Source organism: Ursus americanus, chromosome X (assembly GCF_024610735.1).
Source record: "Ursus americanus isolate L20-20 chromosome X, mUrsAme1.1.p, whole genome shotgun sequence".
Taxonomy (NCBI): domain Eukaryota; kingdom Metazoa; phylum Chordata; class Mammalia; order Carnivora; family Ursidae; genus Ursus; species Ursus americanus.
The window spans coordinates 121,305,439-121,331,268 of NC_142164.1; the positions used below are offsets into that span (position 1 = coordinate 121,305,439).

The 25,830-nt window shown below is 50.8% G+C and overlaps 1 protein-coding gene across 4 annotated transcripts in view; it reads right to left on the reverse strand.

Moving 5' to 3' along the window:
* LOC123802732 (CD99 antigen) overlaps positions 1-25,485 on the reverse strand; it is a 35,370-nt gene extending 9,885 nt beyond the window's left edge. For 2 of the 4 annotated variants that reach the window (XM_045813607.2, XM_045813609.2), the window contains exons 1-6: positions 25,314-25,483; positions 6,803-6,835; positions 6,130-6,174; positions 4,968-5,015; positions 4,265-4,333; positions 953-997 (exon numbers count right to left, since the gene is read on the reverse strand). In XM_045813607.2, coding sequence (XP_045669563.2) covers positions 953-997; positions 4,265-4,333; positions 4,968-5,015; positions 6,130-6,174; positions 6,803-6,835; positions 25,314-25,380 — 307 coding nt within the window. In that variant the 5' untranslated portion in view covers positions 25,381-25,483. Of the gene's footprint in view, positions 1-952; positions 998-4,264; positions 4,334-4,967; positions 5,016-6,129; positions 6,175-6,802; positions 6,836-25,313 lie in introns of all 4 variants that reach the window. The other 2 variants (XM_045813608.2, XM_045813610.2) reach the window with 2 other exon arrangements.
* Positions 25,486-25,830: the final 345 nt, after the last annotated feature.

The following is a 25,830-nucleotide window of genomic DNA, read 5'->3' on the forward strand; positions in this document are numbered from 1 at the left end:
TTGAATAACGCAAGATGATAAGGAGAGCCAAACCCCGGTACAGTCAAAAATCCACAAACAACTTCTGATTCCCCAAAAACTTAATTCCTTACTAATAGCCTACGGTTGAGTGGGACGCTTACTGATAACACAAATACTCGATAACACATATGTTGTACGTTCTATGTGTTATATACTGCACTCTTACGATAAAGAAAGCTAGGAAAAGAACACGTGATTAAGAAAATCATAAGAAAAAGAAAGAAAGAAAATCATCAGGGAGAGAAAATACATTTACAGGATTATACCGCATTTATTGAAATAAATGGACCCGGGCAGACCTAACTCGTGTTGTTTAAGGGTCAACGGTGAGTGCATATTACGATGAGCTACCCGTAACTATAATAAATAAATATTAATATATTCAACTACTATGAACACATGTATTATTATATTTATTGTATACTTATATTTTTACTTATTTATACAAGACGTGTTATATCTAAGTACTGCTTTGGACCCTACTCTAAAACATAAGATTTTAAAGAGAGAGGTAGATAATTGGCTTTTCCAGTTGTAACTCTACCAACAAGGGTCCCATGACTTCATTCTCAGGGCTTTCATTTCTACGTTCAATAATAGAACACACGTCATTGGTAACACCCAACAGTCACCAAAAAAACCAGGTGATTGGGAAATTCAGGAGATGTCTGAGAAATGCCCAATATGCTGGCCTCGAGCCCCATGCATATGGCGGGGAGCTCCCCGACCCATTAACCCAGCTCCCAGGGACCAGCCTCTGTGCGGCAGGCCGGACAGTCTACGTCCTTGATGCATCTACAAATGGAGGAGATGGGAAGAGATCTCCAAGCAGCCGACTGTGATTTCGCCGAGGGCTAGGACTGTAGACCCTGGTGTCGTTGTGTGCAGCAGGTGGGTGATAGGGGGAAAAGAGAAGAAGTAGTAAGAATACCTCCATCTGCAACCCCGTCGATGAGATCGGAATCTGAAAACCCACCTAGGAGACAAAAACACAGTGTCAGCTCCCATATTGGGACTGTCGGGAGGGTCTCGATGTCTTGGAATGAAGGAAAACACCATCAGACTCAAAAGCAGATCTGGGGCAGGCAGGGGCAATCCAACAAGGGCTCTCCTTTATCGGAGAACCCCTTCAAATATGCAATGACAATTGAATTCCCAATTCTGTTTTTCTAAGATTAGTCTCACCAAACATTCTGCTGGGAAATCTGAAAAAGACACCAAAAGAAATGGAAAGCATACACCAACCTTTTGGATGAATGTAAATTGGTCGGGTATAGATTCAACCCACGAACGGCCCTAAGTTTTCACTCTCCCCATTACGCGTGGCACGTTCTGCTCACTTCTCGACTCTGCACCCGGCCACGAGACGTACTTTGGACAACGGTAAGTTGGCAAAATGGGAGCCAGGTCAATATTTTAAGATAGTCTCCGTTGGGGCTGATGCTCTTGCCCCTTGAAAGGGGCTCATCAAAGCTAGTGGCAGGGTGTGGGAGACACATAAGAGAACCCTTAGTCATCCCAGCTGAGGTCATCCGGACAAGCCAACCCCATAAGACCCACCAGCTGACCACAGACTCGTGACAGCCGTGCCTGGTCCAGACTCATGACACACAACACATCTTTTAAACAAGATTTTATTTATGTATTTTGGAGACCGAGAGAGCAAGAGAGAGTGGGCAGGGAGAGGTGCAGAGGGGGAGGGAGGAGAGTGTCAAGCAGACTCCATGTTGAGTGCAAGCCTGATGTGAGGCTTGCTCTCGTGACCCTGAGATCAGAACCTGAACCGAAACCAAGAGTCAGACGCTCAACAGACTGAGCCACCCCGGTGCCCCAAAACATAACAATTTTAAAAATTTTAAACCACATTGGGTTTGGGTATATTTTGTTTTTCAGCAATAGCTAGGTGATAATATCAGATTTAACCCATCGATTTAACAACACCTATCATGACTCAGTACAGTTTATTCCAGAAAGTCAAGGATGAATTTTGCAGAAAGACAGGCTTCATTATACCTTGTCATATTCACGGGTTAAAAGAAAAAAAAATATGCTCGTATGCATTGATAAGGACATGCACCTGATGAAATGTAATATGGGTTTTCCAGCCAAGGCAAAATGATTCAAATACAAGAAAACTGGAAAGACGAAACATAAGCATAAAAAGATATACAGATTTGATTTAAAAATCATTTTGCAAATAATGTGATAACTACACAACGAAGGGAAACGTATTAACAGGTAGCAAGGATTCATCGTGACGTGGCTGGTGAGGAAAGAGGCACGGAATTCGCTTCCGTATCACGGAAATAAGCAGAAAAATAATGGGCGTGCAATGTATTCACAGACACGAATACCAACAGGCAAAAGCCATTGAGGAATGATGTTTATAGGAACAACAATGAGAAAGCAGGACAGAACACTGAATCCGAAGCAAAAAAGCTCAATTTTGCAAACGGTCAGCACTCTCCAAATCGATTCCTCGTTGGAAAGCATTCAAATGACAATACAAGGAGGGTTGTCTTTCTCCCGAGAGGGATCAGAGACAATGACTAAGTGAGTGTTAAATTAAAAGGAAAAACCGGAGAGCCGCAAAGACGCAGGGAAACCGTGCAAACATAAAAGACCTCACGAGGAAACACACACACGCACACACACACACACACACACACACACACACACACACACACATTTAAAGACTCACTTACCAAAAAAGCAGTGTGAAAAATACCCAAAGGCTAAAATAAGGGGGGGGGGAATGTTTTCATCATAAATGATGGGAAAGAGCACCTGTATGTGAATGAAGCAAGCTTCTCGATCTGGAAGGAGATGCCGGTTATCCTCGAATGTAACCCAGAACCAGAGACACCAGCGAGCAACGCCCAAAAGAGAAACCAGACACGTCCAACTGACACGTCGAATTAACTTCCTGTAATTTCCGAACTAAAGACGTGAAATTAGGGCCGAGGACCGTGCAACCTGTCACTCCATATGTCTGGCAAATGTTTCCAAGTGATAACAACGAGTCCCGGAGACGGTGTGCAGGAGAGACACACACTTGCACCAACAGGTGGACTGGGGTGCACTGGTATAATTTTGACAGCAATTAAAAAAAATAAGTCAAAAACAGTAGCACACACGGACCTAAACTGTTTGACTCCCACCATCTCTTTTAAGAAATAAGAAAGGGAAGGTATGAAGGTTTCTTTTTTTTTTTTTTTAAAGATTTTATTTATTCATTTGACAGAGAGAGACAGCCAGCGAGAGAGGGAACACAAGCAGGGGGAGTGGGAAAGGAAGAAGCAGGCTTCCAGCAGAAGAGCCTGATGTGGGGCTCGATCCCAGAACACCGGGATCACGCCCTGAGCCGAAGGCAGATGCCTAACGACTGCGCCACCCAGGAGCCCCTGAAGGTTTAAGTTTGCTTTGCAAATCATACTTCTCCAGCGTCAGAAGAAACACAGCATTTTTGACATTAAGACGCACGATGAAAACGACCAAATGGACTGAAAAAAGGTTTATGAAATATTAATAAGCTCGACATGAGGTTAGGACAGTAGGAACGAAAGACCGCCACCGGCTCTTAGGGATTCTGCTCATTTCAATTTACGTCTAAAACACTGGGGAACATAACCGCCGAAATGTTGACGGTGGCATAATATGGAGACATTTATGTTTTCATGTGTAAAAAATTAAACCAATCTAAAGCAAGAAACCCACTCACTAAGCATCTAAAGTCTTCACACAGCCATGCAATTCAGAAAACAGGTGCCAGTTGGGTTATTCTAAATATACTGGAATGTGTCGGAAAAAGGCTGAAAATCCAACAGCTTCCCTCGAGGGAAACCACAAGCTGATACTTTTCTCCAAATCCGTTCTATACATTTAGGGATGCCTGGGTGGCTCAGTTGGTTGGGTGTCTCTTGATTCTGGCTCAGGTCACGAGCTGGGGGTCGTGGGATCGTGCCCTGTGTCAGACTCTGTGCTCAGCACAGACTCTGCTTGGGATTCTCCCTCTCCTTCTGCCCCACCCCTGCTCATGCTCTCTCTCTCCGTCAAAAAAAAAAATTAATAAAAAAGAAATAAGTAAACTATTCCATTGCATTTTTGGAAGGATTATGTAAAACCTTGGAAGGGAACCCCAGCAAATCAAAAAGTCAATTCCAAACCAAAAATATCTTTTAGAAAACCTGTACTACCATACTCTCAGAAATGCACAGAACACCTACAGGGTAGGGGGTCTTACCAGAAGATCCAGGCTGGTTGGGGTTTGGATGCGGCTTTGGTTTGGGTGGATTGGGTGGTACTGGGTCGTCTGTTGGTAAAACATAAGCGTTGCGTTGGTGAGCACTCAGCAAAAAACTCCCCAAAAAACAAAACCCATCAGTTTGCCTACAGATAGTTTCCCAAACTGCTAGAAAGTGGAGCATAGCTTCCCAAACACAGCCACCTGCCCATTCCTTTCCATCATCATCCAGCTGCCCTACTTACCTTCGAGAGAACTGAACACTTCAAATACTTCCATAAATTTCCGTTAGAAACTAAGGCAGGTGTCTGGACCAGCTGCAGAATGTGTGGGACCCAGTGCGAAACGAAGATGCAGGGCCCCTCATTCAAACCACATTGAGAATTTCAATATGGCGGCATCAAACCATCCCAGCAAAGCTGGGGCTCCTGGTGAGTGCATGAGTGCGGGTTACCGGCCCAGGCAAGGGTGTTCACATTGACCTTATGCCATTCCAAAGGCTGCAAGCCCGTTTTTAAAAATAAAAGCAAAAGCAGACAGGTGACAATGAGAAACCCAACAAGGGTCAATGACAACACACCATTCCCTACGTGTTTGTGGTAACAGCTCGTTCTGACTTCAGAGGGACAAGACTCTTGGGAACGATGATAATTTGGAGATCATAGCAAGTCAGCCAGCCAGCAGACTTCTCAAAGGTACTTACTGTTTCCTCCCCCGCCGAGGGCATCTTCTAGACTGAACCCATCATCGTCTGCAAGGGAAACGGGCTGTTAACACCGAGGATCCAGGAAGGAATTCAGCTCCCTAAACAAACAGAGGAATCCCTGCATCCCCGCCTCCCCAAACACATCTCCGAATACCAGTCTGATCCAGGTCCAGACAGAAGAGCCAAATTCCTGACCTCTCGGAGGAAAGAAGCAAGAGAGAAAACAAAACCCACAAAATGGAGCTCTCCAATCCATGGCGCTACAGGGACCGAGCTGAGATTCCAACTCTGCCCGCCGAGAATCCCTTGCTGTCGCCCTTCCATTCGAAACCACCCCTCCCGCGTGGCCAGGGCCCTCTGTAAGGCAGACACGACGTGGTGGGTGAAGCAATGAGGCACCAGATTCGGGCTGGTGTGCACCGACACTGGGGTTCCCTCAACGAAATGATGGGACCCCTGCTGGTGGCATCGCGGGTTGCCTGGGTTTTATGAACCCTTTTCAAGGTCCAGCTACGTCTGGGGACGTTGGCAAATCTGCCCGATGCAAGGCACTGAACTACCATAAACATTCAGGTTCTCAACAATCTCTTATCCAGCGTCCCCTGCACGCCCGTGCTGCGCAAGGATGTGGATTTGAATGCAACAGGTGCCATCCCTTCACCCCTGACGGGACATTCTGGCCGGGAAGCCCTATCCTTAAACCTATTCAGTTAAACACAAATTTAAAAAACAACAGCGGTAAGACCTCCATGATTTTCGCATCATTTTTTTGTCTGGGTGGCTTAGGAGCAATGGATGAGACCCTGTTCCTGATTCCTGACTTTCATTCGAAAGGAACCCCTCCAAGAACGGGCGGGTGTGTCCCAGCGGCTGGCGACTGGGTTCGCTCATGGGTTCTACCGGCATCTCAGCCCCAAAACTTGCTTGTCCTACACAACGCATATCCAAAGCCAGAGCAAAAGCGTCTAGATGCGCTGTCCCAGAAAGCAGCCCCCAGACCCATCAGCCCAGAGTCTTGCCCAAAAAACATGGCGCCCTGTGGCCGACGTCCCAACATCGCTCCAGTAGGAACCAGTCTGCGTGCAGAGCCTCTGAAACCACTCGTGTCTATGCTAGTCTGTGTCTCCACCAGTTCTTGGGGTGAACAGGAGCTTCTTACCAGCGCTGGGTCTCTTGGGCGGTGCCGTGGGCTTCTTGTCGTTGTCTAGAGAGAAAAGACATCAAATCAGCAAGACCTGCGGTGAGAAACCATGCCAACTCTTGGGGATGCCCTATGCGCTTTTAAAAAAAGTCGGAGAGGGGCGCCTGGGTAGCGCAGTCGTTAAAGCGTCTGCCTTCGGCTCAGGGCGTGATCCCGGCGTTCCGGGATCGAGTCCCACATCGGGCTCCTCTGCTGGGAGCCTGCTTCTTCCTCTCTCACTCGCTTGCTGTGTTCCCTCTCTCGCTGGCTGTCTCTCTGTCACATAAATAAATAAAATCTTTAAAAAAAAAAAAAAAAGTCGGAGAATGTCCAAAGCACCTCTCCCCCTGATCGCTCAGGTGGCAGTGGCCAAGGGTTCGAGCGTGAATTCTGAGCCCACCAGGATTCCCACGGACAGGTGCACAGGCTCATGTTGGCCATGGTTTCCGGTGAGACCAAGAGCATGGAGGTCTCGGTTTACGTCCCCTACCCAGAGCGTCCGGCTGTTCCTCCTCCCGCGTGAGTCCCTTCACCCCCATACACGCTTCGATATCCTTACTACGTTCAGACAAAACACTCATCGTCCGTTTCACGTCAACATTCTAATATTCCATCTTTCGCCTTACAAATATTAAATCTTAAGAGTACTCACCACCAAGGGCATCTGACAAATCGAAATCTTGACCTACGGGGACAAAGAGACCAGTTAGAAATTGGGGAGATAAAAATGTAAGCATTAAGAAGACAATACAAAAAAGGGGGGGGAGGCTGAAATTTTTCTGGATTTCACGATGTCTGTGGCAGTTAGCCGCTTTCTAAAACGTATAACGAGCCGGAACTTCTCATTTCTTCCACCTGCTCACGTTTATGCCGAAAAGTAAGATGATAGTTAACGTTCGGAGCAGCTGGTGATCCTAAAATTTAGTTGCAGTTACGGCAGTAGGAAAACAGGGTAATTTTGCCCGTGCATCATTCATGAACAGCAGACCCTTTGCGATAATGACTAACGATGTCCCGTACGTGATGGAAAACATGCACAGACAGAAAAATCCCCTTTCACGACCAACCTCTCTGACTACGCACCCAACCTACATTTCTTGCAGAATTTCTAGACAAGTGAGAAACACACAGAAATTGTTTTTCAGTCTCCTGGGATTGCAGAGGACGGGGCATCTGCTGAGCTGTTCCTTGTTCTTCTCTCCGGTCCGGCTGTTTTCACTGAAACTGTGTCCATGCCGCTGCTGACTGCCCATTTCCGATGGGCTGCAGAGAAGGCACCGTAAGGAAACTCTGGAGAAGCCAGCGTGGACTGCGTGGTCAGCGGTGAGGAGACTGACCGCAGGTGGGACAGGACTGTAAGGTCCAGAAACTACGGGGACACCTGCCCCACCTCGGAAAGTGCTGGGTGATCAACGGTCCATGAACACGCGTGGGAGCTGCCTCAGTGAGGGCATGAGCTCAGCGTACGAACGTCTCACACAGGCGACGCTCTGTAATTGTGTCCTCCCTCCTGTGTGCGTGGGGCATGCGTGTGCGTGTGCGCATAGATATAAGTGTGTGTGTGCGGTATGTGTGTGTGGTTGTGCACACGTGTGCACGGTTTGCATGTGGGCCCGTGTGTAAGTGTGTGTAGCCTGTGTGTGCATATCTCTGTAGGTCTGTGTGTGGTCTCTGTATGTGCATAGGTCTGTATGTCTCTACGTCTAGTTTGGGTGTATTTGTCCCTGTGTGTGCACATGTCTGTATGCGTGTGTGTGTGCGTGTGTGCGTGTTTGTACGTGTGTACTAAGAACAGGTGCAGAAGCAGGTGCTCTCAGGCACAGCGTGCATGGGGCCCCCAGCAGCACCACAATGGGGCTGCATTCATGATCTCAAACCCTGGAGTGACCATGTCTACACCGCGTGGTCCAGACACAACAAATGCAGTAATACCTAGTCCCGTGTGCAGCAGGTTTCCCTGAGGGAGCAGGTGGGGATTTTACCAACACCAAAGACCCCACTGGGCGCGTGCATAAACCTGCATGTCTATACACACTTGCCATCGTGTGTATTTACAGAAACCCGCACCTGTCCACTCCCCTTACACACGCTTCGCCTGACATCACCATGCAGAGAGCTTTCTCAGACGTCCATCTCCCCTCGCATGAGAATGTGTGCACGTGGGCGTGTGTAGGGCATGTGTATGCATGCACGTGGGCGTGTTAGCCGTGTGTAAGCATGAACATGGGTGTGTGATAGGCGTGTGTATGCATGCATGTGGGCATGTTAGGCGTGTGTATGCATGTATGTGGGCATGTTAGGCGTGTGTATGCATGCACGTGGGCATATGTCTATGTGGACATGGGCGTGTGTTAGGTGTGTGTATGCACTGCACGTGGGCACGTGTCTGTGTGCACATGGGCATGTGTTAGGCGTGTGTATGCACTGCATGTGGGCACGTGTCTGTGTGCACCAGAACCACTGACCGAGAACTCACTCTCCCGCTGCCTCTTGCCCTGCCCAACCTGCCCCGCCACTGCTGTGAGGAGATCACGGGTCCCCTGCATGCCCCTTCCGCTGACCCCCACGTGGTCCCCACAGAAACCGAGTAGGAGCAGACTGAGCAGGGGTGGGGGAGGACTCTCCAACCACCCTCCAGCCCCCCACACCCCCAGACTGCCCCTGTCTGCTGTTGATCTCATCCAGGGCTCTCTGCTTCAGATCACGGCAATGCCCCCATCCAGTCACCAAAATCAACCTGGAGCTTACTGCTCCCAGGACCCCAAGGTCAACCACAGGCAGGTCTGACAGTGGACGGGCAAAGGAAGAATGTCCCCTTCCCAGCCTCCTTCCCAACCCCCCAGCGTGCCCCAGGAGAATGCACTTGGCCCCAGAGCGAGAGCTTGGCTTCCAGTTTGACCTCTAGGCTGGGACCCCTGCAAGATTGCCACGGGCTGAGGACAACACGCAAGACTCCCAAGCATTCAGCTGAGACCATTTCACCCTGGATCCCATGTCTCAGGGCTCTCCCTGCCTTCTGTACCCTGGGGACCTCCTGTCTCCTGGTCACAAAGCCACACCCTCACCATGGGTGACAGAATGCAAAGGACTGCCCCCCGGGAGTCCTTCCCATACACAGCTGCGCAGAAATTCAGGGGCACAGAGGGGCCAGCTCCCATGGAAATCCCCCCTTAACTCAATCATGAACACGCCAGCTGTTCCAAGATTGTGCCGATGTTTGCAAAAAGGATGCACACACATTATAACCAGCTGGAACCCCCACGGGAACAGTCAGGAAATGCAATGATTCAACACCCAGCAGCACTGACCAGCAGTAACCCCTCCCAACCCCCTTCTAACCTAATCTATCCCTCTACACCACGGGTCTACCAGTTCCAAGCCAACACTGCTGACTCTGTGTCATCACGGGCGGCCACGTCAGGGGGCTCCCGGCTCCCGGCAGAAATTCTCGTCTGCTGGCTACTCTCTGGGGCCAACTGCCGATCGGGGCTGCCGGACCAGGAGTCTAGACTCCATGTCCAACATTCAAGGTAGGCAGCCCTTGGTCCCGGCTGCAAGTGGACCACTGTGCATGGAAGCCTGTCCAGCCCTGTGGGCTCCAACCCCCCTCAAAGCTGCAGATGTTCAGGGGAAGTCAGGGGTGAGTCACGCAGGGCGAGGCTGCCCCTGGCCAGAGGGAGAGACACATGAGTCACACTGATGGCACCATGCCTCCAGCAGCCCCTCCCGCCCTGTATCAGCTAGTCATGCCGGGACACAGGAAGAGCCATGTGCATTCCCCAAAACCCCTGGGCAGGCAGGCGGGTGGGTGGGCAGCTCCTCCTGAGTGTGGATGCCGCCCTGCCCAGATCTCCATGCCCTCCTGGATCTCCATCCCCTCCTGGATCTCCAAACCCCTGGATCTCCATCCCCCCCGGGTCTCCATCCCCCCCGGGTCTCCATCCCCACCGGGTCTCTATCCCCCCTCGGTCTCCATCCCCCCCGGGTCTCCATCCCACCTGGGTCTCCATCCCCCCTTGGGTCTCCATCCCCACCTGGGTCTCCATCCCCCTGGACCTCCAAACCCCCTGGGTCTCCATCCCCCCCGGGTCTCCATCCCACCTGGGTCTCCATCCCCCCTTGGGTCTCCATCCCTGCCTGGGTCTCCATCCCCCTGGACCTCCAAACCCCCTGGGTCTCCATCCCTGCCTGGGTCTCCATCCCCCTGGACCTCCAAACCCCCTGGGTCTCCATCCCCCCCTGGATCTCCATCCCCCCCGGGTCACCATCCCCCCCGGGGTCTCCATCCCACCTGGGTCTCCATCCCCACCGGGTCTCTATCCCCCCTGGGTCTCCATCCCCCCTTGGGTCTCCATCCCTGCCTGGGTCTCCATCCCCCTGGACCTCCAAACCCCCTGGGTCTCCATCCCCCCCGGGTCTCCATCCCACCTGGGTCTCCATCCCCCCTTGGGTCTCCATCCCTGCCTGGGTCTCCATCCCCCTGGACCTCCAAACCCCCTGGGTCTCCATCCCCCCTGGGTCTCCATCCCCCCTGGGTCTCCATCCCCCCCTGGATCTCCATCCCCCCCAGGTCTCCATCCCCCCCGGGTCTCCATCCCCCCCGGGTCTCCATCCCACCTGGGTCTCCATCCCCACCGGGTCTCTATCCCCCCTGGGTCTCCATCCCCCCTTGGGTCTCCATCCCTGCCTGGGTCTCCATCCCCCTGGGTCTCTATCCCCCCTGGGTCTCCATCCCCCCTGGATCTCCAGCCCCCCTGGGTCTCCATCCCCCCTGGATCTCCATCCCCCCCTGGATCTCCATTCCCCCCGGGTCTCCATCCCCCCCGGGTCTCTATCCCCCCTGGGTCTCTATCCTCCCTGGGTCTCCATCCCCCCCGGGTCTCCATCCCCCCCGGGTCTCCATCCCCCCCTTGGATCTCCATCCCCCCCTGGTCTCCATCCCCACCGGGTCTCTATCCCCCCTGGGTCTCTATCCCCCCTGGGTCTCCATCCCCCCCTGGGTCTCCATCCCCCCTGGGTCTCCATCCCACCTGGGTCTCCATCCTGCCAACCCAGGCAGAATCGGGTTTCTCTGAAATGCTAACACGATGCTGGACCATTGCAGAAATACAAAGCAGGACAGAGATAGCATAATACTAAATGACAGAAAGGACAAATGACAGGATTCATACGGGGAACATAACTTATATGAACACACAATAGAAATAAATTATAGATGTATATTCAGAATTACTTATGTATGTTTACGTCTATAGAATATAGAATTCTATATAGAATATGGAATAAATCATAGATATATAATTAAAATAACATATATTTACATATATAGAATGTAGAATTCTATATAGTATACGGAATAAATTATAGATATATATTTAGAATAAGTAATATATATTTACATATATAGAATACAGTATTCTACATAGAATATAGAACAAATTATACATACATGGAATAAAATATATTTTTTCATACATAGAGAATATAAAATTCTATATAGAATATGGAATAAATTACAGATATATATGGAATACATTATACACATTTCCATATATACAGAATATAGAATTCTATACAGAATATGGAATAAATATAGACATATATTTAGAATAAATTATATATTTAAATATATAGAATATAGAATTGTACATAGACTATGGAATAAATTATAGACATATATTCAGAATAAATTATATATATTACACACATATGTAGTATATGGAATAAATTGTAATATAAATTTAAACTAAATTACATATGTAATACTGTTATACAAGTTATATAATGTTATAATAAAGATGATAGAAATTGCAAATCATATAACTTATACACAGACTTTATAAAATCAACAGATAAATTATATTAAAAGTAAAAGTAAGTTATATAAATTAAATTAGAATAGGAACCAAATATATTGATGAATTATAGAAACTGTAAATTACGTAATTTATAATTACACACAGAACTTATAAATTATATAAATAAACACATAAGATAAAACACAAATGAGTTATAGAAATAAAACCGGAATGGGGGTGCCTGGGTGGCACAGCGGTTAAGCGTCTGCCTTCGGCTCAGGGCGTGATCCCGGCGTTATGGGATCGAGCCCCACATCAGGCTCCTTCGCTAGGAGCCTGCTTCTTCCTCTCCCACTCCCCCTGCTTGTGTTCCCTCTCTCGCTGGCTGTCTCTAACACTGTCAAATAAATAAATAAAATCTTAAAAAAAAATAAAGAAATAAAACTAGAATGGAAATGAAATGTAATCATAACAAATTATGGAAATTACAAATTATGTAATGCATAATTTATACACACATAAACTTATAAACCCTATAAACAAAAGTCGTAAGTCACAGGACTTAAGAAATAAGTCACAGGACTAAAATAGGATTATTTGTGATAACGTATAGATGTTTGTTATACATACTTACACATCACAATTTATACAGAGCTTATAAACTATATAAACATATGAATAGAATTACAGAAAAAGAATGAGAATAGAAAGAAATGACACCTATTCCCAATAAATTACACAAATTGCCCATCTTATAATTTGTACCCGTAAATCACAGAGACAAATACATACATAAGTAAAATAAATTGGGGAACGATGAGAAGAGAGAAATGCCAAGGAGGCAGTGAAGGGACTGCACAGAAGACAGGAGGAGTGCAGACCCCCAAGGCGCCCGGGGTCCCCCCAGCAGAACCACCTGCACATGACACGGAGCCCTGGGGGCCGTGCATGCTCTGTGCCACGTCTGCTGCCACCAGGCAAAGGCTTTTCGTGAAAGAGACCCCCGGTCACATCGCATGCCTTGAGCACCCAGCGTCTAGCTTCCTGGGGGCCGGGAGGCAGGGTCCCCTCCACCCAACGGGGCTCCCCGGCACAAAGCCCGGGGCACGGAGACCCACACAGGTGTCGACGACACCCCGAGCTCTGCAGGTCAGGGGGACGCTGGACGTGGTGACCACGAGTGGCATTCGACTGCATTTTATGTTTCCATATTGAGAACGTCCTGTGTTTCCTGCCGCGAGACGTGCATTGCTTAGAAATACCTCTCTGCGTCCTGCAGACGTGTCATTGAACAGTCGGCCCTACAGATGGTAAGATTTATTTTTGTGAGACAGAGAGGGAGCATGCATGAGCGAGAGGGGTGGACAAGACAGAGAGAGAGAGAATCTCAAGCAGACGCGGGACTCGACCCTGAGATCGCAACTTGTGCTGAAACCAAGAGTCTGAGGCTAAAAGGACTTTGCCACCCAGGCGCCCCTGCCCATCAGATTTTTTGAGTCCTGGTCCCGGGTCCAGCTTCCCAAAGACACACGACGTCCTAACAACAGGTGAGGAGCTGTGCACAAAAATGCAGTCAGCGGCTTGGGGACAGGCGAGCAACAAAGACCAAGCCGGCGGAATTTCACCACCACTCCAGCAGCGGGAGCCAAGCTGGCGAGCTGCACACGCGTGGCCGTGAGCACATGGCACGGCGGTCCCCCCAGGGAACACTCTTGGCTACAAAAAGGAACCAAGCTCAGGGGCACGGCAGTCTAGGGTGTCGTGAAGACCCCAACGGCTCAGGTCAACTCTGGTCCATGTTTCCATCCCACGTGGATTGTCGACCTGACCCCGATTCTGTGTGTGGCTGCAGGTGAAAAGCAGCCAGTCCGGTTCATCATCCCCGGGACGAAAGCGCTCCGGGGCTGGGATGAGCCGGGTCCTTTTATGTAAGTTTACAACACGCTGGAGGAGGAGGGGAAAGGTCTTTCTCGAGTCATTCTGGGGACAGCCCTGGCAGGTATCCCAAGTTGTGCACAAAACCCAGGAATCTGGTGAGGCCGTGGGTGGGGTGTTGGGGACCGTCATGGTCCTCGGGGGGTGCCTGTGCCAATGCATTCCTGATAGACCAAGCTGCCATCTGTGCACCTTTCTATCACCCTCTAGCCGGGACCCTCTGCTCTGTGCCCGGTGCTGCTTGGGGCTCCTTCCAGGCCCCCCAGGGACATCCGGTCTCTCCCCTGCAGGAAGCAAAGGCATTACTCCCTGCAGGGCGAGCTCCAAAACCAGACTAGCAGCCCACACTCCAACCCCAGCCACCTCCCCAACTGTGCTCCTTTCACACAGGACCCCACCCTGCCCACCTGGGCTGGCCCCAAAAGACCCATTAGACGGCCCCACACTTTGTCAGCTCACGGAGCCCTTTGCGGCTCTGGAAACTGGCCCAAGGTCCCCAAACAGACTCGACCATTTTGTTTATTAATTACAGTCAATTCTCATGCGTCATGGAAGTTACATTCTATGAACTGTCGGGAATGCTGAATGCACGGATACTCCGTCTTCCCTCCTAGGGATGTATGGGCTTAGGACCCCACAGCCTGGGGCCAACGAGTCAACGCATGCCCTTGTGTTCTGCGTGTTTCTGCCTAAGCAGAGCTTACTGGATCTGTGCTGTTTATTCGTCAGCATTGCCAAGCACGGGACACAAAAATGCACAAGCCGTGCGCCTGGACAGACCATGAGAAGGACACTTGTTGACAACCTGGAGGCTGGACGGTGACTCAGACACTTTGCACTTTTGCGTCCTCCCTGAACACGGGCGCTATTCACCCAGGAGTTCCAAGGAAATGTTAGCAGGGGGCGAATGCACAAATACGGAAACTGACTGTGGAGAGTGCACCACACTTCAGTTCAAACAACGTACCCCCAGGAGTTCCTGCGGTGTCTAACACATGTGCCTGTGTGTTCCTACAATCTTCATTCGGATCCTCTCCTTGCCCATACATGGGAATCCCTTCTTTCCATACCAAGAGCACTCCTATTCATACCTCAAAGCCCCGAGAAAAGGCTGCCTCCTCTGAGAAGCCCTCTGTCACTCCTTTTGGGCACAATGAAGCATTTCCTCACCAGTGCTTGCAAAGATTGCTTCTCAACTCTAGCCATGGCTGATTTCTTAAGTCTGGAGGCTCAGCTCATGCTCCCGGCGAATTAAATCAGAAATTTTGAGGACTGGGATTAAGGGACCAGTGTCTGCAAGCCTTACCGACATGATGCCGATGTGTGGCCACCATTGCAGGTTTTTAATTCGCTGATCCAGGCTCTACCAACCACCTCTGCCCCTCCAACCTGCTCCCCGTGCTGTTTACCTCTCTTGCAGGTAAGTGCAAACACACACCTTGTTGCTCAAAACCCCCCAGGTGAGTTTCAAACCCACATCCTGGCAACGGGGGCCACCCATCACATATCCCCTTGCAGGTAAGTCTGCAGCTAGAAATAAACTACGTTCTTTCAGCATTAATTACTGCTTCTGCCTTCTCTTCTCATCCTCCAGAGACCCACAATCTCACACACTTAGGTTTGCCTTTTGCAAGCCCCGCCCCCAGCCTGAAAAGCCCTCTCCCTGCTTTGTCAGGCTTCCACCGCTATGAAGTTCTGTCTATTCATGAAAACTCGGTGTCCACAGAGGTTCCCATCTGTGAGGAGCCCCCTCTGACCCCTGGGGGAGAGTGGTCTCTGCTCCCCTTCACTGCACCCCTTCTGCACACTGCACCAGAAGGGATACCTTGCTTGTCTCTCTCCTGGCAGAGAAGAGAGGACGGGGGTCAGGTATTTCTTGTCTGGACCCCAGCACACAGCAGGGAGAGAATACAGATACCACTGGGAATTCAATCTATGCTGGCCGAAGGCATGCATGAGAGCCAGTGGCTGGGTGTGTGGGTAAAAGCACAGATGGACAGGTGAGTTGGTATGTGGGTAGATAGATGAGTGGATGGATGGACAGATAGTAGACAGATACACAAACCTAGATAAAAGAAAAAAGTGGTGTTAGTTATAAACAAATGATGGGGGATAGATGAAGTATGAGTGGACAGATAAACCAATGGATGGACAGATAGATGGGTGGATGGTTGGATGAAGGGACAGGTAGATGGCTGGACAGATAGATGGGTGCATGTATGGATGGATGGATGGATGAATACATATAAGGGTGGGTGGATGGATGGATGGATGGATGGATGGATGGATGGATGGATGGATAGGTAGGTGGGTTGGTTGATGAAGAATTGGACAAGAGGACAGATGGACAGGTAGACGGGTGGATTAATGGATGTGTAGATGGATGAACTTATGGATAAATGGATGGATGGATGGATGGATGGATGGATGGATGGATGGATGGATAGATGTGTGGATGGATAGATGGATGGATGGATGGATGGATGGATGGATGGATGGATGGATGCATAGATGTGTGGATGGGTGGATGGATAGATGGATGGATGGATGGATGGATGGATGGATGGATGGATGGATGGATGGATAGATGTGTGGATGGATAGATGGATGGATGGATGGATGGATGGATGGATGGATGGATGGATGGATGCATAGATGTGTGGATGGGTGGATGGATAGATGGATGGATGGATGGATGGATGGATGGATGGATGGATGGATAGATGGATGGGTGGATGGATAGATGGATGGATGGATGGACGGATGGATGGATGGATGGATGAACTGATGGATAGATGGGTGGATGCATGCATGCATAGGGAGTGGGAAAGTGGGTAGATGAACAGATGGACGGGTGGACAGAACATGGAATCCATGAGGAGTTGAAGAGGCCTCAGTGACTGATATTGGATATGTTTGCTATCAGGATTCAGTGGAGTTCTCGTCCATGTGGAGTTAAGTTTCACTAAATGTAGGGCAATCCCCTGTATTTCCCTGTCAAGCCACATTACTGAGAGAGGCATCTCCCTCTATGGTCTACACAGCGACACCTGGAGAGCTTGGTGCAACTGTCAAATGACTGAGCCCAGTGGCCCCAAGGCCCAGGTCTTGTAATCCAACATAAATCTGATGACACAGGTAAGCCTGGGCAAGAGTGATTTCTCCAAGCTCCTGGGGGACCCTGTTGTGGGGCCAGGCCCAAGAATCTTGGATCTGGACCTCCACTGGCCACTGAGGGTTCCTGAGCAGCTGTGCAATCACAACCATCACTCAGACATCAGGACAGAGAGCAGAGAAGGCGAGCAAGTGGAAGAATGAACAGCCCTGAGCCTGGGATCTTCTCCACCCAAACAGCAAATAATTGGTTTAATATAACCTCTGCAGTGTTATATGTTTTATCTTGTGCATTAAAGCATGAAGTACTCTGAGAAGCAGTCCTCACCGAGCCTCCTAAAAAAGCCTCAGAAGTCCAGGGAAGAAGTCCAGTTAAGGGCTCTTCCATCCATCTGAGAAAAATGTCAGGGTTAGGGGTGCAAGTCTGAAAAAGAAAGGAAGAGAGAAGAGAAGAGAAGAGAAGAGAAGAGAAGAGAAGAGAAGAGAAGAGAAAAAAGAAAAGAAAAAAAAAGAAAGGAGGGAGGGAAGGAAGGAAGGAAAGAAGGAAGAAAGAAAATAAAAGGAAAGACCAAAAAAAGGCAGAAATAAAGGAGCATGAGTCAAGAAAGAATCAGAAGATCCAGTGAACAGGATTTGGTAATAGATGAAATATGGGAGGAAGGAGCCGGCAGGAATGAAGGGTGGTTCTTCTGTCTAAGAGTCTGGGCAAATGGCCATATCACAAAAGATAGGAATGAAGGAGGAGACGTAAGCTGAGGAGAAAATAATGAGAAGTTCCAGATACAGAGCATTGGTCTGAGACACCATGGGTGCAACCAGATGGACTTCGTTTAGAAGCTGTTACCTACATTAAGCTTAACTTGGAGATATATTCAGGGCTGGTACCTCAGGGGAGGGAGAACAGGCATCCCAAGAGTTGCACAGAGAAGCTTCCTGCCCTGTGGCCAGACACAGGGTGCCAGGCTAAGGCTCCTCTTCCTCTCTGTCATCCCACTCCCCAGTCCTTTCCCCAACTCCATACCAGCTTCCTCTTGTCAGAATCCAGAGATTCTGACCCATTTGTCACCTGGTGATATGCTTATGATGCTCTGTGATGAGTCCAGCAGCTTTCCAAGCAAGGAGACATGTACACCTCACCTGGAAGCCACTTGGGACAGGTTGGGTTGTCTCTCTCAGCTACATGCCTATCACCTGGATAGCTACCTGTCCATCCATTCTGTCTGCTTTCCTGTCTATGTATCTATGTAGCTACATGTCTATGTGTCTACCTATTTATCACCCATCTCTTTCTTTCTTTCTTTCTTTCTTTCTTTCTTTCTTTCTTTCTTTCTTTCTTTCTTTCTTTCTCTTCTATCTATCTATCTATCTATCTATCTATCTAATTAATCTATCCATCCATCCATCTAAACATCCATCTGTCATATCTATCTATCCATCCATCCATCTGTACATCTATCTATGTATCTATCCATCCATCCTCCAACCATCCATCCACCCATCTCTACATCTATGTACCTATCTATCCATCCATCCATGATATCTATCTATCTATCTATCTATCTATCTATCTATCTATCTATCTTTCTATCATTCGTCCATCCATCCATCATTCCATCCATCCATCATATCTACCTATTTATCTATCTACCCATCCATCCATCTATATAACTGTTTATCCATTCATCTATCTATCTATCTTTCTATCATTCGTCCATCCATCCATCCATCCATCCATCCATCCATCCATCCATCATATCTACTGTGTATCTATCTATCCATTTATCCATCCATCCATCCATCCATCCACCCATCTACCCAAACATCCATCCATCCATCCATCTCTGCATCTATCTCTGTAGCTATCTATCCATCCACCCATCCATCCATCATATCTATCTATCCAGCCAGCCAGCCATTCTATCTATCTATCTATCTATCTATCTATCTATCTATCTATCTATCTATCTAATATATCCATTCATCCTCCATCTAAACATCCATCCATCATATCTATCCATCCATCCATCTGTACATCTATCTATGTATCTATCCATCCGTCCATCCATCATATCTACTGTGTATCTATCTATCTATCTATCTATCTATCTATCTATCTATCTATCATTCGTCCATCCATCCATCCATCATTCCATCCGTTCATCATATCTATCTACCGATTTATCTATCTACGCATCCATCCATCTTTATAACTGTTTATCCATTCTTCTATCTATCTATCTATCTATCTATCTATCTATCTATCTATCATCTATCATCATCTATGTATTATCAATGTATCCATCCATCTATCACGTGTACTATATCTATCATTTATCATCTACCTATCAGTCATCAATCAATCAACACTTTATCTCACCCTCCAAGTGCTACCTCAGTCTAGCAGGCCATGAGTCCTCAAGCAAGCTCCCCAGCAGGAAGGGGCCACGGCCCCGTCTTTCATGCAGCATCCAGCCCGGATCTGAGCAAGAGTCAGCTGTTCTCATCCACGTCCTGCTCAGTGAAACCCCAGCACGTCCTTCCTTTCCTGCGACACCGTGTTGCTCTGCCTCAGAGAGCTGGCGGTTCCCCTTGCTGTCTCCTTTCATCCTGCTGGGGTACACTGGGGTACACTCTGTGCTGAGTTTGGGGCAAACGCCACAGTTTCCGTTCACGTTGAGCACAGAACCCACGTCCTCCTCTAAGAGAAGACAGCTAACAGTCTCAGAAGGAAACTGGCAATAGAAGGGTTCTTGCACTATTTACAAAATCGACGTGTCTCCAAGGCCCTGTGCCCCCCAGACAGCATCACCTCTTAATACCTTGTCTGCATATAACACCAGTCCACGGTGCGCCCCAGTGCACTCTGCAACCCTTACGCTTACCAGGGAGCAATCAGACCAGCACACAGGGGCCGTGGCAAAGGCAGCCGTGAACAGAAGCAGCCAGAAATCTCTGGCCCCGCTGTCTCGGGATGAGTAATGCCTTCCAAAGCCTCGGAATGCAGCCACTCTGCTACTTCAGCCGCCTTCTCTGGGACAGCAGTTCATTTAAGGACTTAAAATTATTATGTTGTTTCCAAAAGCACTCTCTTGGAGCAATTATGTGGCTCTTTGCAAAGTTCCTGATACAATGCAATGTGAAGGCACCTCTCCAAAACCAAGGGGACCCATCCAAAACTTCCAAAACAAAGGGAACCTATGCAAAACTTTCAAACCAAGAGGACCTATCCAAAACTTCCAAAACCAAGGGGACGTATCCAAAACTTGCAAAACCAAGGGGACCTCTGCAAAATTTGGAAAAACAAGGGGACCTCTGCAAAACTTCCAAAACCAAGGGGACCTCTGCAAAACTTCCAAAACCAAGGGGACCCATCCAAAACTTGCAAAACCAAGGGGACCTCTGCAAAATTTGGAAAAACAAGGGGACCTCTGCAAAACTTCCAAAACCAAGGGGACCTCTGCAAAACTTCCAAAACCAAGGGGACCTCTGCAAAACTTCCAAAACCAAGAGGACCTATCCAAAGCTTTCACGTGGAGAAAGGAACGTGATTTGCTGGGGCTTTGGAGCTGCAAGTGTGTTGAAACCCTCTGCCTGCCACCCGGGGCAACAGATCCATTTTATATCCTGGCCCAGCCCACCGCGACGCGCAGAAACAGAACAAAAGCCTCACGGGTGCTCACTCCGCCAGGCTCCTGGCGGAACACACGGCTGCTTAAACCTCTAGTGAATTTTCTACTTGTCAACGCTGCCGGCCGCACACGGAACTCTCAGCCCATCAATGGGTCCCAAGCTGCCGTTGGAGAAACACACCGGTTTGCAGGCTTGCGACTGACGCGGGGGCGGGGGGAGGAAAAAGGAAGTGTCTGGTTTCCTGTTTAAGGGATTTTAATAACACGGCTAGCGAGCGAGAGCGCACGAGGGGTAGTGGCAGCGTTGAGTCATTCGAGAATCACACCCATGCGTTATCTCCCCAAACTGGTCTAACAACCAGGCCGGCAGCAAAGAGCAAGAAATTCGAGAAAGGGAGGTGTTGTGTCTCTGGACGGGTGGGACATAATACGAATCCCCCAATACAACTAGGACTGGGTGAGTCACCATCGCTCACCCCCAGACATTGGCACACACAGCAAAGAGCAGCAGGGGTTGGACGGTGGGCCATGCGGCCAAGCGACATGGTGGCACCAAGACCGCCGAGGGTCCCTGTGGCCTCCCCCACCGCGGGGCGCATCACCAATCCTCACAGCTGCTAACTGGGTGGAAACGCGCCGTGTTGACGCGGGTCCCTGGACTGCAAGGTTTCAGGGCGACTATTAATTAAAAGGAAGAGTCCTCGTTGAAAATACGGGAGAAACATTAGGGAAGGCCTGCCCTTCCTTGCAGACGTTCTCCACGTTTGTCCAACGTAGGGAAATGATTGCAACAGCTCAACACGTCGCTCGCGTATATGACGGGCTGTCTGCACACAGCCACGTGCACGCGGGAGGCCTTGCTGTGTCCCCCACCCCAGCGGATGGGACGCGGCATTGGGGTTTCGTGCATATTCCGTCCTAGCACCGCGTTCTGCCCCTTCTACGTCTGCAGAAAAGCCGTCTGCGTGGGGAGAAGAGGTTGCGTGTGATTACCACCCCCAACAACACCCTTCCTGTCCCCTTGCAGATGTCCCCGCTAAATAACACCACTGGGAAATAATCGGCAGGACCAGGTTCCGTAAGTTCCGAGTGGATGATGACGCTCGCTGGAGGCAATCCCGCTGGTTCTCCAGGGTGTGTCCTTCTCAGATGTTTAGAAAATGCGCCTCTATCTGGAGACAGCATTTCCCGAACCACTGTATCCCCCGTGCCCCTAAAAGGACTTTTGGAGATCCCTCCCTAAGCACACGCTGCGTCATCCATCACAAGAATCGGCAAAGGACCAAAGCATGTCCCAGAGCGGTCTCTGCTGATTCACTTGGGACGGACGCCCAGGCGTTAAAACAAAGCACGTGAAGACACACGGACATGTCCCGTGTGCCGTGTGTCTCTCCGACCCCCGCAAAGCCTGGGCATCCTATAAAACACTCCTCCAGTCTCTGGGCATCCGAATGAATCCACATAGAGCGACAATGTTGACGAATTTTTTTTTAAGGGGGGAGGGGGCTCCAACTCACGATCCCGAAATCAAGATGTGATTTGAGATCAAGAGTCAGACGCTTCATAGACTGAGCCCCCCAGGCGCCCCCGCCCCCGGAATGCTGAGTAATTCTGAACCTCCAAATACAACATCCGTCTTAGAGCCCTACCCTGTCTGTAAGTCATAAGACACGTACCGATTCTTCCCCCTAAAAGAGGCCACCGCGCGCTGGAAAATCTCAGGAGGTGGAAATAGCATGACGGCCACGTGTGGGCTGCTCGGGGTCCCGCGGGGAAGACATCCACCAGACAAAAAGCCAGATTCCGTCCACGAAGTCCTGCCGGGGCCCCTCCACGTTCAATTGGGTAAAACGCTCTATTAGCTACATTCTTTTCTAAATGAGACCAGGCAGCCAAGATGTCATCCAGATGGAAGGAAAAAAGTCTACCAAAATCAAGCATTTTCCTATCTCGTCATGCACAAAAAACAAAGCATTAGCCTCATAAACTGAGAACAGAAAAAAAAAGCTCCAAAGCACAGAGGTCAACAAGGGGCAATTAAGTTTTATCAGAGCCCAAAGGGCAGGCGGTCCATGCAGACAAACAGGCGGAAGCTGTTTCCTCTGCCAGAGGGAGGCAGAGAAGGAGACGCCTGCCCGGGGCAGAGACCAGAGCCACCGTCAGGAAACTGGAGACCCCAAGCCCACACTCGCGCGTGACATTTGGGGCTGGATGACTGTCTGGGGTGGGGCGTCCTGTGCAAGGTGCGGTGTCGAGCAGAGTCTCTGGTCTCCACCCACCACCTGCCTGTGGCACCCCTTTCCCCGGGCGTCACAGCTAAAAAAAAAAAAAAAAAAAAAAAAAAAAAATCCCCAGGCATTTCCCAAGTGTCCCCAGGGTAGGGAAAACCCAACTCTTGGAAAGGTGAAATGCATCTTTACTACCTCTCCTCCATCCATCCCTCCATTCCCGTGGGAATCTCAGAAGAAAGCCAGGAAACGGGGGTGGGGGGGGTTTGGGGGGTGGCTGGGTCCTGAGCACTTTAAAATGCGCCCCATGCTATTAAAAGCAAAGGTCTGTCCCCAGGCTCAATGGGGTTTTATAGCCATTGTGCAAACCACAGCAAACACATATTTCTATAGGAAAGTGTGTTCTGACCTTGGCCAACTGGAAAGCACTTTCCTGATTAAAAAAACCCATTTGTATCTTTGGAACAGCTGGTTCCTGCCCCCCCACCCCCACCCCAGAAGGATCAAGTACGGGCGGGTGTGGGGGGGGGTGTGCATTCTTAAAAAGATGAACACTTACTAAAGCTCCATCCTTCCAACCTTTCTGGGCTGTTTTGGGGCGAGGCCAGCTCCCCTCGCCTCCCTGCCCCCACCCCACTGCCACCAGTAATTTTCGTAAAATCATCCCCCGTGTTCGAGTTGCCCGGCACGATCTGTACAGAAATCGGATAATTCCCGGAGAATTGCACTGTGGGGTTCTCTAAGAAAAAAAAAACAACAACATCACAACAGGACTTGTGTGGGGTCCCAAGAACAGAAGGCTGTCCCAGCTCTGTGAGCAGAACTGGGAGCAGAGGGAGCCCCCCATGCGGCTCACCACGATGTCCCACGTCACCGCACTGAGTTCTTGAATGATAAGACGGTCACCGTTCTGGCAGCCCCCATTCCCCAGAGGACGGTCCCGTCGTGAGGGACCAGAACCACTCCTCATCCATTTCCCTGGACCCCAGCCCTGGGGAGGTGCTGAAGGCAAAGTGCAGAAACACACCCACAGGGATCTACAGAAAGCCCTCCAAGCAGGTATGCAAGCAAACTCCGCAGGAAGACAACCCCAGGGGGGGACAAACCCATAGAAATGGAGCAGCCTGAGCCGAAAGAAAAAGGACCTTTATTCCGGAAGAAAGAGAGAACCTGGAAAGCCATGCCAGGCCCTCTCCGGCAGGCTCTAAAATGTTCCAACAGGTTCCCCCCATAGACCAGGCTTAATGTCCCCTGAAGCCACCAGAGGCCACGGGGCCCCATTTACAAGGCGCCCACAGCAATTCACAAATCCTCCCCTAAAACAACCGGGGTGCCAAGGACTCTAAAGTCAAGCGCTTAGCCCGGAACTGGAGGTCCTCCAACAACAGGGAAAACGCCCAGCACCGTGCAGGCCTTGGGTCATGATTCCTGTTTGCAAAATGTATCCACCTCGGAGCACCCGGCTCCTGAAACTCTGCAGCCGTGGGCCCCGCTGCCCCCTTACCAGTCTCGCCACAGTCCCCGGGTGGGTCCCGGAGGCCGAGGGCAATAACCGTGAGGTAGGGGGAAGCTTTCAAAACGCCATGCCCAGCAAAAAATCCGAGCTTTGGAAAGGACGGAGAGAGGGAAACAGGATGGCAAGTTTCCCTTGAAACGGAGAGGGACAGCAAAACAGGCCACAGCCAGAAACAGGCCTGGGCCGCGAGGGCGGAACGTGGGGGTGCGGGGGTGGGCTCCCCGGCCTCCCCTTCTCCTGACACCTTTTCTGTGTTTTCTGAATTCTCCACTGGAGCACACGAGCAGTCTGCTGCGAACACCGTTCTTTTCAGCGCGCTCAGCGAGCGCCCCAGTCCCCAGGCGTGGGCGCTCGGTGCTTCTGAACGTGCCCAGCTCTCCAAGTTGCTCAGGACTACCCCCACCCCCGCTCCGCCGGCTCGCAGGCGGCACAGCCCAGGCCAAATTTAGGCCCCGGGACGCAGGGCGTGGCTCCGCGCGCACCAACAAAGACAGGGGCCCCCGGGGCGAGCCAGGGGGGACCCCGGCCGCTGCAGGGGTGCACACGCGGATGGGGGCATCTAAGAAGTCTCCCGCGTGCCGGCACCCAGGGCCCGCGGCTCGCGCGAGTGCCTCCAGCTATCGGAGTTTGTGATTTTGAAAACACACGCTGCATTTCCCCTCTGGAGTAAGTCCAAACCCGCCCAGGAAAAAAGTTGGAGGGCCGTGCGGACGCCTCCTTGGGGCGTTGGCTACCCGCTGGCAAGGCGCGTCCTGCCCGGCGGGGAGGAGGGCCCGGGGGTCCTCGCTGCCCCCTCCCAGGCCCGCCTCCTGCAGGACGTCCCCGAGGCCCTCCCTGGGGTCCCGGCGCGCGCGTCCCCTTGCGGGTCCCCGGGTGGGCCCGTGCCCCCGGGTCACTCCGCCCGCCCCGCCCTCCAAGCCCCCCAAATCCCCATATCGCTCACCGCGGGCGGGCACCAGGGTGCTGAGCAGGCCGACCAGCAGCAGCGCGAGGGCGGCCCGGCGAGCCATGGTGCTCGGGGCGCCGCGCAGGAAGCGTCCCGGGAGTGGGGCCCGCGGATGGCGGTGGCGGCTGCGGCGGCTGGAGTGCCCACGGGGCGGGGCCCAGGGCGGGAGAGGTGGAGGGGCGCCCCGTGGCCCCGCCCTGGCCTCAGCTCGCCCCGCCCGCTGCCCGGGACACCCCAGCGCGGGCCTAGCGCAGGGGAGAGGACGAGCGGGGGAGGCCTGGTTACTCACTGCGGCCAGAAGGGAGCAAGTGGCCCCCTCCATTCGGAAAGTGGGGGCCTTCTACGCGCCCTTAATGACCCCAGGGCGGCCCAGAAGGGAGCAAGTGACCCCCTTCTCCCTGCTCGGAAAGTGGGGGCCGCTTACCCTCCCCTAACGACCCCAGGGCGGCCCGGAAGGGAGCAAATAACCCCCTCCCCACCCAGAAAGTGGGGCCCCTCCTTGTGTCCACAGCCC